The sequence below is a fragment of the Aotus nancymaae genome, unplaced genomic scaffold (genome assembly GCF_030222135.1).
Source record: "Aotus nancymaae isolate 86718 unplaced genomic scaffold, 86718_ANA_hifiasm-v0.15.2.pri h1tg000003l, whole genome shotgun sequence".
Lineage (NCBI taxonomy): Eukaryota > Metazoa > Chordata > Mammalia > Primates > Aotidae > Aotus > Aotus nancymaae.
In genome coordinates this window covers 9,239,091-9,253,941 of record NW_026988414.1, presented here as the reverse complement: position 1 = coordinate 9,253,941, position 14,851 = coordinate 9,239,091, and the positions used below count along the sequence as shown (strand labels likewise).

General features: G+C 42.5%; 1 protein-coding gene across 1 annotated transcript; it reads left to right on the top strand.

Moving 5' to 3' along the window:
- The first annotated feature begins 2,153 nt into the window (after positions 1-2,153).
- On the top strand, positions 2,154-13,905 carry LOC105721051 (olfactory receptor 1L4-like). The gene is made up of 2 exons (XM_021674115.2): positions 2,154-2,222; positions 12,969-13,905. Exons 1-2 carry the CDS (start codon positions 2,155-2,157, stop codon positions 13,903-13,905), a joined length of 1,005 nt encoding a protein of 334 aa, XP_021529790.2. The 5' UTR covers position 2,154.
- The last annotated feature ends 946 nt before the right edge of the window (positions 13,906-14,851 follow it).

The window sequence follows — 14,851 nt, the reverse complement described above, 5'->3', positions numbered from 1 at the left end:
CATCATTCAAGATGCTGACACCATTGTCGTTTCTGCCTTTATTCTGTCAGCAAATATTTGATAGGCAGAGAGTTAATGTACTGTAAATGACTAACAGTAGGACTCTGAAGCCAAACTGCTTGAGTTGGCATTATAGCCACGCACTAGTTGTAAATTTTAAGCAAGTTATTGGACATCTATGTAATAACTCTGTAACTCAGTCTCCTCATCCATATATTGTGAGTTCTTATGTGTATTAAATCACTATACAGTGCCTAGCATATGGTAAACACTCTATGCATTCAGTATTTTCATTAGGCACCTGCTACAGGGATACAGTGGGGAACTGTGCATAGCATTGAATAGCCAGACAGGTCTGTGCCCTTGCAGAACTAACATACTGGGCCTCTCATGTCAATCATGTCTCCTCTCACCCTTCCTAGTGGGAGAAATCACTCAAGTCCAACATTCCAAGATTTTAGGGAGGGAAAAATGCTTCAGGAACCTACGCTGCTGCATCTTAGGAAAATGCCTAGAGAGATGCAGACAATACATTAATAGATTGTCTTCATCAAGGCAAAGAATTTTATTTAAATGCTTTCAACATTTATTTAAAAATCACCAGTACTCAGGTGTCCTTGGATGTGAACTTTTCTCACTCACCTTTCTTATACCCCTTTTTCACCTGCTATCTGGAGTCACTGACAGCCATCTGCAGGTCACTCCCTGCATTCCGCTCTGGAATGAATCTTGGCCCTGGACAAGGTAGACATTAGGCACCTAAGCCCAGAAATGGAGTGGGCTCAGCATCAAGCCTGATAACCAGGGTCTGATCCTGGGTATGAGAGCAGGTAATTGGTTTCTGATCATGTTCCATCGCAGCTGAATGTCTGCCTTGACAGAATTCTGAGCAGGGCCACAATTCCTTCCTGACAGAGGTCCTGCTTTATTCTCTCTGGATCTTGCTCCTCTGTGCCCATGTCGTGAACAAGAATTCAGGTCCTGAAGCTCAACACATTGCTATCCCATCCTCTCAGTGTTCTCTGCCAGCATACCTGAATCTTTTGCATAGTTCCCACGCTCCAACGACCACCCGTGACTCAACTTGACTCTAATCTACTGCCAAGACATGCACACATGACTCCTGTTGTGACATTCCTAATGCCACGTACCTGCATGAAATTAAAGGCTTCTGCTGGGCTTGGTGGCTCACACCTGCCTGTAATCCCAGCACTTTGGGAGGCTGAGGCAGGTGGATCACTTGAGGTCAGGAGTTTGAGACCAGCCTGTCCAACATGGCAAAACCGTCTCTACTAAAAATACAAAAATTAGAGGGGTGTGGTGGTAGATGCCTGTAATCCCAGCTACTTGAGAGGCCGAGGCAGGAGAATCACTTGAACCCACAGGGCAGAGGTTGCAGTGAGCCAAGATTGCGACACTTCATTCCAACCTGGGCGAAAGAGTGAGACTCTGTCTCAAAAAAGAAAGAAAAAAAGAAAAACAAATGAAAGACCTCACTAAACCAGAGAGATGTCTTTCCTCTGCCTAAAAGTGGCTCTGCCCCACACGATACATCACATCTTGAAGGACCATAGACTTTTCAGATCCATGGAACTCCTGACTTGATTGTTACTCAAATTCCCAAACCCATTCCACAAACTTTCCCCAAACGGTTGGCACTAAGAATATTATCTCTGTTTGAAAATACACAGTCACAGAAGACATAAGAAAAAAGAATAGAAAAGAATGAAGCACACCTATGAGATCTAGAAATAGCCTCACAAGGGCAAATCTAAGAGTTTTTAGCCTTAAAGAAGAGGAAGAGATGATATTCTTAGTGCCAACTTTTTTGGTTGAATGTATAGTCTTCAGGAACAAGTTATTCTGATATCCACAGTTAGGAAATTAAAAAGAGAAATCCTTTTTGCCAAAACAGAACAGTCTAGGAGTGGAATTTCATAATTTCTCTCTATAGATAAAGGAAAGTTTAGAAAGCGAACTTTGTGCTTACACTGTAAATCAGTGACAGCCAAAATGGAAAGTCAGATCCACGTGATGCTAAAACCCATACTCCTGTCAACTATGCCAGCTACCCATAGGAGTTACAGCAACTGAAGGCTCCAAGCCAGGACACACACCTAACACTCCTTCATATTTTTTACTTGCAGGACAGCAATGCCGAGAGGAAACCAGAGCCACATGACTGAATTCCTCCTTCTGGGACTACTGATTCCAAACAACAGGTGTGGCTTTTTGTCAGCTTCCTGGCCATGTACCTGTCAATGTCACTGGCAACTCAGTCATCATTGTAACCACCTGGGGAGAGGCCCACCTCCATACTCCCATGTACTTCTTCCTCTCCAACCTGTCCTTTGGGGACATCTGCTTTACAAATGACATTGTGTCCAGGATGCTGACAAACATGTTGAGCAGGACCAAGAAGGTCCCCTTTGCCCAGTGCCTCACCCAGATGTATTTTTTGTGGCCTGCGAGATCACCGAGAGCTTCTTCCTGGCTACCATGGTCATTGGCCACTACGTAGCCATCTGTAATCCACCCCATTAAACCACAGCCATGAGACCCAGGCACTGTCTCCTGCTGGTAGCAACATCCTGGGCATTGTCCCACTGTCACTCGCTCACCCACATGGTTCTCATGGCTTGCCTCTCCAGTGGGCCCAATGTCATCCACCACTATTGTCTTATTTTGAAATAGTATACAATACATTTTGAATGACTATAGTCACCCTGCTGGCCCACAGGTCTCAAAACTTACTCCTCCTATTTTTATTTATTTATTTATTTATTTTTTGAGGCAGAGTCTGGCTCTGTCATCCAGGCTGGAGTGCAGTGGCGCAATCTCGGCTCACTGCAACCTCCGCCTCCTAGATTCAAGCAATTCTCCTGCCTCAGCCTCCCAAGTAACTGGGATTACAGGCATGTGTCGCCATGCCTGGCTAATTTTTGTATTATTAGTAGAGACAGGGTTTCACCATGTTGACCAGGCTAGTCTTCAACTCCTGACCTCAGGTGATCCACCTGCCTTGGCCTTCCAAAGTGCTGGGAATACAGGCCTGAGCCACCATGCCTGGCCTTATTCCTCCTGTCTATCTGAAACTTTGTACCCTTTCACCCACAACCCCCACTCCACAGGCCCTCGGAACCACCATTCTACCATGTCTGCTTCTATGAGTTTGGCACTTTTTGATTCCATAATATATGTGAGATCACATGGTGTTTGTCTTTCTGTGTCTGGCTTATTTGACTTAGCGTAGTAGCCTCCAGGTTCATCCACATGGTTGCAAATGACAGAACTTCCTTCTTTTTGAAGACTGAGCATTCTACTATGTATATACCACATTTTCTTTACCATTCATCCCGTCAGTGAACACTTAGGTTGATTTCTTATGTTGGCTGTTGACAGATGCTGAGCAATCGTGGATATGTGTGAGTATCAAAGGGAGCTCAGGGCTTTTAAATTTACCATTTTTGCTGTCTGCAATAATTCTCTGACAGAAACCCACATATATTCATTCACACTTCCTCACTCTCCAGGTTCAGGATTTATTCAAATGACACTCACAACCCTTGGCCTTTTCCTCCTAGGAACGTAGCTAGCCCATATGCCCCAGCCTTTCTTGGAACTAGGTGTGGCCATGTAACTGAGTTCTAGCCTAAGGAACGTGGGTGGAAAGCATGCAGATTGCTTTTGAGCCTGGTCTGTACAAGTGTCCTATCCACCATCATCTCACCTTAACCCAACCACAGACTGAAGAGAGATGTCTCTCTGAGGAAGCAGAGAGGGCAGAGCCACAAGAAGGAGGGATTCTGAGACCCTGAATGACCACATGGAAATCTTTTTCACATTGGACTTTGAGTCAGCAAGAAATAAGCTTTTATTTTATTTATTTATTTATTTATTTATTTATTTATTGTAGAGACAGGGTCTCATTTTGTTGCCCAGGCTGGTCTCAAACTCCTGAGCTCAAACAATCCTCTAGCCTCAGCCTCCCAAAGTGCTGAGCTTAAGAAATAAACTTTTATTGGCAAGAAGCCAGGGGTGTCTGTGGCCTCAGGAAGTACTAATAGGTGCTAGAGAATAGGAACAGGATCAAATCACAGGAAGCTATAACTGGCGAACTACAGAGTTCGGATTATTTTCAATAGATACAGCAAGCCTAACTCTTCAGCTTTATCTCTGGTCACGCCATCATATTCACTGTAAGTTTGAGTCACATATGGCTACTTACACATCCCCAAACGCAGCATGCCTGCCCACAAGACAGTTCCTCTGTCTTAAATATTCTTCCCCCATGACTCCCCGGCCATGTTTTACTTACATTTTCAAGAATCAGCTCAAGTATCCTTTCTACTCTAAATGTTTTTCTCAACCTATTCTTAACTCCCTAGCTGCACCCAAGCATGAACATAATGTTCGTTTTTCTGTTTTGCCAAAGCTCCTACATACACCTATTTTATACAATTGGTCACTCTATGTTATAACTGGGTGATTACATGTTTCTCTCCCCCACTGGATGTAAGAATAAGGACTCGCTGTGATTGATTGATTTCTGGCATCTAACATAGTGTTGAATGCATGAATGAACTGAGGGTTTTAATCAAAGGAGCAACATAATTAATAGCAAAAAGTTTTTCAGCATATTTTTGTGTTTTCTCATTTTAAAACTCTGATTGATAACAATGTCTTCATTACATCAGATATGGTAGGAAGCCCCTTAGACTTCTCTGCTATTTCTGGGCATAATCTATTCCTTTACCATAAGTCTTAAAACACTTTACAAATATAATTATTCTTTTGGTAGCACAGCAACGAGAACTTGTTCCAGTTTGGAATTAATTTTTGAGTTCTTCACAAAAATTTAAAGACATTCTATGCCTGGTACATTTTTTTTTCAGATTTTACCATCTGCTATTTATTTGTTCATAACAATACCAATACGAATTTTCTTTTTGTTGTTTTTTGTTCTTTTGTCAATTTTGTTTTTTTTAATTATACTTTAAATTCTGGGGTACATGTGCAGATCTTTCAGGATTGTTACATAGGAGTATATGTGCCATGGTGGTTTGCTGCCTCCACCCCCTTCCCCTGTCACCTACATTAGGTATTTCTCCGAATGTTATCCCTCCCGAAACTCCCCACCCCCTACTACCGCTCCCCTAACACCCCACCCCCAACAGAGCCCAGAATGTGATGTTCCCCTCCCTGTGTCCATGTATTCTCATTGTTCAACACCCATTTATGAGTGGGAACATGTGGTGTTGGTTCTATTATAAAGACACATGCACACGTATGTTCATTGCAGCACTGTTTACAATAGTAAAGACTTGGAACCAACCCAAATGCCCATCAATGATAGACTGAATAAAGAAAATGTGGCGGCAACCAACAGAATGGGAAAAAAATTTTGCAATCTACCCATCTGACAAAGGGCTAATATCCAGAATCTACAAAGAACTAAAACAGATTTACAAGAAAAAAACAAGCCCATTCAAAAGTGGGTGAAGGTTGTGAACAGACACTTTACAAAAGAAGACATATAAGAGGTCAACAAACATATGAAAAAATGCTCATTGTCACTAGTCATTAGAGAAATGCAAATCAAAACTACATTGAGATACCATCTCATGCCAGTTAGAACGGCAATCATTAAAAATCTGGAGACAACAGATGCTGGAGAGGATGTGGAGAAAGAGGAACACTTTTACACTGTTGGTGGGAGTGTAAATTAGTTCAACCTGTGGAAGACAGTGTGGTGATTCCTCAAGTACCTAGAAATAGAAATTCCATTTGACCCAGTAATCCCATTACTGGGTATATATCCAAAGGATTATAAATCATTCTACTGTAAGAACACATGCACATGAATGTTCATTGCAGCACTGTTTACAATAGCAAAGACTTGGAATCAACCCAAATGCCCATCAATGATAGACTAGACAAGGAAAATGTGGCACATATACACCATGGAATACTATGCAGCCATAAAAAAAAAAGAGTTCGTGTCCTTTGTACGGACATGGATGAACCTGGAAACCATCATTCTCAGCAAACTGACACAAGAACAGAAAATCAGACACCACGTTTTCACTCATAGGCAGGTGTTGAACAATGAGAACACATGGACACAGGGAAGGGAGCATCACACACTGAGGTCTATTGGGGGAAACCAGGCGAGGGACAGCGGGGGGTGGGGAGTTGGGGAGGGATAACATGGGGAGAAATGCCAGATATAGGTGATGGGGGGACGGAGGCAGCAAGCCACATTGCCATGTATGTACCTATGCAACAATCCCACATGTTCTTCACATGTACTCCAAAAGCTAAAACGCAATAATATATATATATATTTTGAAAAGAAAAGAAAATGTGGCACATATACACCATGGAATACTATGCAGCCATAAAACAGGACGAGTTCATGTCCTTTGCAGGAACATGAATGAATCTGGAAACCATCATTCTCAGCCTGGTACATTATTTATTAGTTTAACAGATGGTTTTTGAAGATCCACTATGAGCCAGACCTTGGGCTAGAGAATAGGAGATGCATCAGTGAACTAAGAAGGCATGGCCCTACTCAGTGGAGAAACAGCTTGGTCAGCATTACCAGAATAGGGAAGGGGAACAGGGTAGCTAAGTTTGTAGAACATCTAAAGATGGGCTAGTACCTTGGAAGGGAAAATGAAAGGAGACATCAAAGACACTCTCCAGTGCAGTCTTTACACAACAAAACAGAATAAGTATGGAATTTGGAAGCAAGACAAGTCTGGATCCGAGCCTCGCTCTAGCACTTCCATAGCTCCAGCCACAGCAATGCAACTTTGAGCAAGTTATTTAATAAGACTAGGCCTCCATTCCTTCATCTATAAAAAGGCCACTTCACTTGAGAGCTGCATATAAAGTATCACATGAGCATTCACTAAATGGTTATTATGTGAACATATTTTCATTCTTGGGCTTATTTAATTCTCCAGGCAACCCCCTCTGGCATACTGATACTACTAGACCCATGTTAATAGATGAGAAACCTAAAATTCAGATAGGCTGAGTTTGCTCAAAACCACAGCTATCCATTGGCTGACCAGAACCCAGGCATCTTCACTTCCAGCTCCCTGTCCATAGCACCACATACCTTCCCCCAACGTCTCAAGGACAGCTCCAGGCCCACGTCTTCTCAATTTGCCTACCTCCAATCTCTCAAAATCACAGTAATAACAAGCCACTAATTCTCTGAGCATCAAAGAGACTTCTCACCCTAGAATACTGAGGCTCCACCATCTCTACTCTTCTCCCAAGCTGCCTGTTTAACTAGCTCCCTGGAGGTGGTGAATGGAAAAACTGCCTGTGTCCCTGGGGCAAAGTTACACAAAGAGCAAACACCCTCTTCCAGGTTCCCACCCCTTCCTCAACATTCAGTGAAACTTGAAGGGGCCGGTGATGGTAGATGGAGATGGAAGATGCGTCATTTCCCTGATGTCTGGGGCTACATCGAAAGATGACTATTCTAAAAGAAGAGAGAGAAGTGGCTGAGATGACAACCACATACAAAACCCCCGGGGTGTAGTAAATCCTGCCCCCTCCCACACAAGCCACATCCTTTCCTTCCTTGCCTGATGTGAGAACTCTGCCTGTCTCCCCAGCCTCATTAACTCCCCTAATCACCAAGGCCAGTGAAGCAGAAGAGAAGATGCCTGGACTCTTGAATGACCACCCTGGAGGGCACCATCCCTTTTCTGAGTAAGTAGCTACTATCTTCAATCTCATCACTATACCCAAGACGTACAACTCTGGAGTGTTAGAAGTTAGAAAGCATTTTGCTTGCCATCGTCTTCTGAGCCTCAGCATAGCTGAGACAACAAACTAGGTCATACTTACTACACGTTAGGAATGCTGCCTAAACTTCCAATGCCACAGTCTCCACATTCCCAAGGTTCTCCTTTATTTACATAACATGGGAAAGATTCCAAGGAGAGGGGTTCAGCACTTTGGGAGGGACAGCACTTTGGGAGGGGTTCAGCACTTTGTCCCTGATGCTGAAAAGAAGAACCCAGCTTCTGTTGGCCCAGCCTGGCTCCTGGTTGTCCCCAAAGCCACTTTCCTGCTGAGGAAAGCTCCAGATTTTATGGCCTCACCCTAACCTCTGAAAATCTTCAGAGCAGCATGGACCATGAGCAACACATGAGAAAGGAGAAATGAGCAAACACATGGTAAGGAGAGAAAACTCCTGGTAAGGCTGGGATGCAGTTCCACTTCCACTGATAACTCAGTCTGTGGTATTGGGTAAATTATACCCTTCCTGAGCCTCAGTGTTTCCCAACATAAAGTGAGTATGTTATTTTCAACTACACCTTCACACTACATCGTATACTGTTATTGAATATTTAAAACACGTACATAAGGCCGGGCATGGTAGCTCATACCTGTAATCCCAGCACTTTGGGAGGCTGAGGCAGGTGGATCACTTGAGGTCAGGAGTTCGAGACCAACCTGGCCAACATGGTGAAACCCTGTCTCTACTAAAAATACAAAAAATTGGCCAGGCATGGTGGTGCGTGCCTGTGATTTCAGCCACCAGGGAGGGTGAGGCAAGAGAATCACTTGAACCCAGGATGCGGAGGCTGTAGTAAGCCGAGACTGTGCCACTGCACTCCAGCCTGGGTGACAGAATGAGATTCCATCTCAAAAAAAAAAAAACTTTAAATTTTTCTTATTCATAGACTTCACATGCAGAGGGTTGAATTAACCACATGCCCTGACCGATGGCATATTGCCAACACTTTTGTTTGCTTCCTCACTCACTCATGAGCCTGTGTACTCACCCTCTGCCTCTATTACTCTTCCCCATTCTAACATGTTTACTGTTTAATTCTGTATATATTTGTTGTTTTGCCGCATTTTTAATTTACGTAAATCACCTTGTATTATAGAGCTCACTTATTACTAGGGGTAATTCTAGCTAATTGTTTCTAGGCAGCTCCACAGGGTGCCTCTATCACATTTACCAGCTCAGTCACGAACCTCCAGATTGCCTGAAACTCCTCACCACTGCAGATGACAGTGCAAAAGCATCCTCATCCATGAGCATTTTTTTTTTTCTTTTGAGACGGAGTTTCTCTCTTGTTACCCAGGCTGGAGTGCAATGGCGCGATCTCGGCTCACCGCAACCTCCGCCTCCTGGGTTCAGGCAATTCTCCTGCCTCAGCCTCCTGAGTAGCTGGGATTACAGGCACGCGCCACCACACCCAGCTAATTTCTGTATTTTTAGTAGAGACGGGGTTTCACCACGTTGACCAGGATGGTCTCGATCTCATGACCTCGTGATCCACCCGCCTCAGCCTCCCAAAGTGCTGGGATTACAGGCATGAGCCATCACGCCCAGCCATCCATGAGCTTTTATATGCCTGTATGAGACTCTGTCTGTGATACACATCTAGGAGCAGGGTGATTCAGTCATAGAATATACATTAACTCACTAAATCATGCCAGTTTTCTTTTTAGAGTATTGCACCAGTCTCCATTCCCACTGGCAGTGCCCCAGGGTCCCTATATCCCCACATCCTTGCCAACATTTGTCCTCATTCTTCTTTCTCATATTTGCCAAGCTAACAAATGTCAAGTGAAATATTGTGGTTTTTTTTCAATTATCTGATCACGAATGAATTTCAGCATGTCTTTGTATGTTTGTTAGCCTTTTGGCTTTCTTGTACATTTTTTATTGGGGTTCTTACATTTTTTTTCTGATGTGAAAATGATCACTGCAGAAAATGGATATTAGGAACTCATCTGCTAAACATTGCAAATATCACCTCCACATCTTTCATATGTCTGTTTTATGCATAATTATGATGTCATCAATTTTATTTTGTACATGATATTGTTAATATAATTTCAGCTTTCAGACACAGGGAGTACAAGTGCAGGTTTGTTACATGGGCATATTGTGTGGTACTGAGATTCGGGGTATGGATCTCATCAACCAGGTAGTGAGCATAGTATTCAATAAGTAATTTTTCAACTGATGCCTCCCCCAACCCCCAGTAGTCCAGAGTATCAAGATTGTTCCTCTCTTTATGTTCATGACTACCCAATTGTTAGCTCCCACCATAAGTGAAAATATGCAGCACTTGGTTTTCTGTTCCCACATTAATTCCTTTAGGATTATGGCCTTTAGCTGCATTTATATTGCTGCAAAGGACATGGATTTCGCTCTTTTTTATGGTTGCATAGTATTCCATTGTGTATGTGTACCACATTTTCTTTATCCAGTTCACCATTGATGGGCACCTAGGTTGGCTCCATGTCTTTGCTATTGTGAATAGCATTACAATGAACATATATGTGCATGTGTCTTTTTGGTAGAATGATTTATTTTCTTCTGGGTATATTCCCAATAATGACATTTCTGGATCAAATGGTAGCTCCATTTTAAACTCTCTGAGAAACTTAAAGTTTCCACAGTGGCTAAACTAACTTACATTCCTACCAACAGTGTATAAGTATTCCCTTTTCTCCACAGTCTTATCATCATCTGTTATTATTTGACTTTTTAATAATAGCCATTCTGACTGGTGTGAGATGGTATCTCATTGTGGTTGTGATTTGCATTTCCCTGATGACTAGTGATGATGAACATTTTTTCACACTTGTTGGCCACTTGTATGTCTTTCTTTGAGAATTATCTGTTCATCTCTTTCGGCTATTTTTTAATAGGATTATTTGCTTTTTGCTTCTTAATTTGTTTAAGTTCCTTATACATTCTGGATACTAGACTTTTATTCAATCCATAGTTTACAAACATTTTCTCCCATTCTGTACGTTGTCTGTTTACTCTGTTGCCAGTTTCTTTTGCTTTGCAGAAGCGCCTTAATTATGTCCCACTTGTCAACTTTTGTTTTTGTTGCAATTGCTTTTGGGGACTTAGCCAGAAATTCTTTGCCAAAGCTAATGTCATGAAGGGTATTTCCTAGGTTTTCTTATAGGATTCTTATAGTCTGAGGGCTTACATTTAAATCTTTAATTCATCCTGAGCCAATTTTTGTATATGGTGAAATGTAGGAATCAAATTTCATTCTTCTGCATATGGCTCCCAATTCTCCCAGCACCATTTATTGAACAGGGTGTCTTTTTCCCATTGCTTTGTAAGTTTTCTAAGGTGGCAGGCGTGCAGCTTTATTTTTGTGTCCTCTATTCTGTTCCATTGATCTATCTGTCTATTTTTGTACTAGTATCATGCTATTTTGCCTACTGAAGCCTTGTAGTATAGTTTGAAGTCTGGTAGTGTGATGCCTCTGGCTTTGTTCTTTTACCTTAGGATTGCATTGGCTATTTAGGCTCTTTTTGATGTCACACAAACTTTAGAATAGTTTTTTCTAATTCTGCTTAAAAAATGATGTTGGTAATTTGATAGGAATAGCGTTAACTCTTGCCACTTCAATTCAACATAGTATTGGAAGTCCTAGCCAGAGCAATTGGGCAAGATAAATAAAAGGCATCCAGATATAAAAAGAGGAAGGCAAATTATCTCTGTTCGCTAATGACATAATCTCATGCCTAGAAAACCCTAAAGATTCCTCCAAAAGAATTTTAGACCTAATAAACCACCTTAATAAAGTTGCAGGATACAAAATCAATGTCATGGTGATTTTCTGGTCTCATTTCATTTCAACTGAGTCCCCACCCTAGTAAGTAAATGACTAGGGCCTGAAATCCTGCCAGACTGGAAACTTGGCTTATTCTCCCCAGCTTTAGCCTTTTGTGGGGAATAGGGACCAGCTCCTGAACCACAGCACTTTCCTATTCATACATTGCAGTGTTTTTTGCCATAATGCTATATAGTCTCACATTTCCATTTTCCACATTACACTCTTTGGACACTTCTTGCCTATGAGGTCACCCACCTCTTAGTTCCTCGATGTCTTCTTTGATTCCACTTACCTGTCTGAAACATCAAAATCAATGTTGGGTAAATAGGCTCCCTCTGTCAGATACAGTACTTCAACCTCCCATCCACCCTAACCAGTTCTACATTCTAACGGACGTGTCAATTTTTCAAGTGCCAGCCACTCCTAGACATCTCTTCCCATGATTAAACTCCCAAATGTATTCTAAAAGTATGTTTTTTCCAAGATGGATTCAATCCAATAATATGATCTCTACGATGTCTGTGTGATTTTTGATTTATAGGCAAAACGTAGGATAACCCACTTTATGTTACACAGAGGAGAAAAAAAAGAAAAACTGTAACCAGAAGCATCAGGTGGAGGTTGATACTCCACAGAAGAAGAGCAACTGAGGCCAGACAGAGCAAAAAGATGTGTCACAGAGGCCAGGCATGGTGGCTAACACCCGCAGTCCCAGCACTTGGGGAGGCCAAAGTGGGCAGATCACTTGAGGCCAGAAGTTCAACACCAGCCTAACCAACATGGCAAAACCCAGCCCCAGTAAAAACACAAAACTTAGCCGGGCATGGTGGCACATGCCTGTATTCCCAGCTACTCAGGAGGCTTAGGTGGGAGAATCGCTTGAACCCAGGAGGCGGAGGCTGCAGTGAGCTACAATCATGCCACTACACTCCAGCCTGGGAAACAGAGCAAGACTCTGTCTCAAAAAAGAAAAAAAGGTGTGTCATAGTTACCATACCTTTGAAAATAGAGTAAAATGATGATTTTCTGAATATCTTTGCTATAATCTTTACCACTTATATTCAGAATAATCTAAGAATATAGCTGTCATAATTTTTGTCTTTTGGATGAAAAAAAGAGATGAAATGCCTTTTTCAAGTTCACAAAATTTGTCAGTTTAAAGTTGGAGTTGAAATCAAGATGTGTCAACATCAAATCTATGATGTTATATTATAGACTATATATGGGGCCCCCTCATGCAGGGTGCAAGCTGAACTATCCTATACCAAATGGAAGACTCCAAGCCAGGACACACACCTAACATTCCTTCATATTTTTTACTTATAGGGCAGCAACGCCAAGGAGAAACCAAACTCACGTGACTGAATTCCTCCTTCTGGGACTGACCACAGACTCAAAACAACAGGTGTGGCTTTTTGCCTGCTTCCTGGCCATGTACCTGGTCAATGTGGTTGGCAACTCAGTCATCATGGCAGCCATCTGCGGGGATGCTCGCCTCCATACTCCCATGTATTTCTTCCTCTCTAACCTGTCGCTGGTGGACATCTGCTTTACCACTGTCATCGTGCCACGAATGTTAGTAAACATGCTGACTCAGACAAAGACCATCCTCTTTGCCCAGTGCCTCACCCAGATGTATTTCTTTGTGGCCTTTGGGATCACAGACAGCTTCCTCCTGGCTGTCATGGCCATTGACCGCTACATGGCCATCTGCAACCCACTGCATTACACCACAGCCATGAGCCCCAGGCGCTGTCTCCTGCTAGTCACGGCATCCTGGGTGGTGTCCCACCTCCACTCGCTCACCCACACTGTTCTCATGGCTCGCCTGTCCTTCTGTGGGCCCAGCGTCATCCACCACTTCTTCTGTGATGTCCAGCCACTGCTGACACTCTCTTGCTCTGACACCTCTGTCAATGAGCTCACGGCCTTTACAGAGAGCTCTTTTGTGGTCATGGGTCCCTTTATTTTCATTATTGTCTCTTACGTCTACATCACCCGAGCTGTTCTGAGAGTCCCCTCAGCAGGAGCCAGGTTCAAGGCCTTCTCCACCTGTGGATCCCACCTCACTGTTGTGGCACTATTCTATGGAACCATAATATCCGTGTACATTCGTCCCTCATCTACCTACTCAGTGACAAAGGATCGTGTGGTCGCTGTCATCTATACAGTAGTTACTCCCACACTGAACCCTTTTATCTATAGCCTTAGGAACAAGGACATGAAACAGGCCTTGAGAAAGCTAGCAAAAAGGACAGAATAGAATATGCACATTTTGCTATCTCTAGGAGTTTAGGGATTGTCTGAGCAATTACATGTTAAGCACCTGCTATCTGCCAGTACCTAATCTGTAGGGAAACAAAATAAATTACAGCTTCTATGCTCAAAAGTATTTATATTCCAAATAGCAGACAGGAGAGTGTCAACCATTTGTTTTAATTAGTTTGTCTTCTTCATAAAATTAGAAGTCATTATTATAAGTTTCTTAAATTGCAAACTAATTTAAGATGATAAATATCTTAAGTCATAAAATAATTCCCAACTTATCCCCTCTTCCTCGGCATCTTTATCCCTTTTCCTTTGAAATACCTAGTTCATGCATCTCATGTACATTACCAGTGTAGACCAGTATTTCACCATTAAAAAAAAACTTTCAAAGCTCCCACACCTGCCACTTAGTGACTTTAGGTAATTTACTTAACCTCTTTTAGTTTTAATTCCCTAGTCCTCTAGTATACTGCTTGGTCTACAAACCAGATCCACTAATCATCAGCCCTGTGTTCTTGAGAAAGCAGATTAATCTTTTTGTGCCTTGGTCCTTTTATGTGCAAGTCAATTGTTTTTATGTTTAATGATCTAATAAATGTTCTAAGACATATAGGAATTATGTATTAAGAATTGGATTGGGCTGGGCGCAGTGGCTCACGCCTGTAATCCCAGCACTTTGGGAGGCCAAGGCGGGTGGATCATGAGGTCAAGAGATCGAGACCATCCTAGTCAACATGGTGAAACCCCGTCTCTACTAAAAATACAAAAAATTAGCTGGGCATGATGGCACGTGCCTATAATCCCAGCTACTCAGGAGGCTGAGGCAGGAGAATTGGCTGAACCCAGGAGGCAGAGGATGCGGTGAGCCGAGATCGTGCCATTGCACTCCAGCCTGGGTAACAAGAGCGAAACTCCGTCTCCAAAAAAAAAAAAAAAAAAAA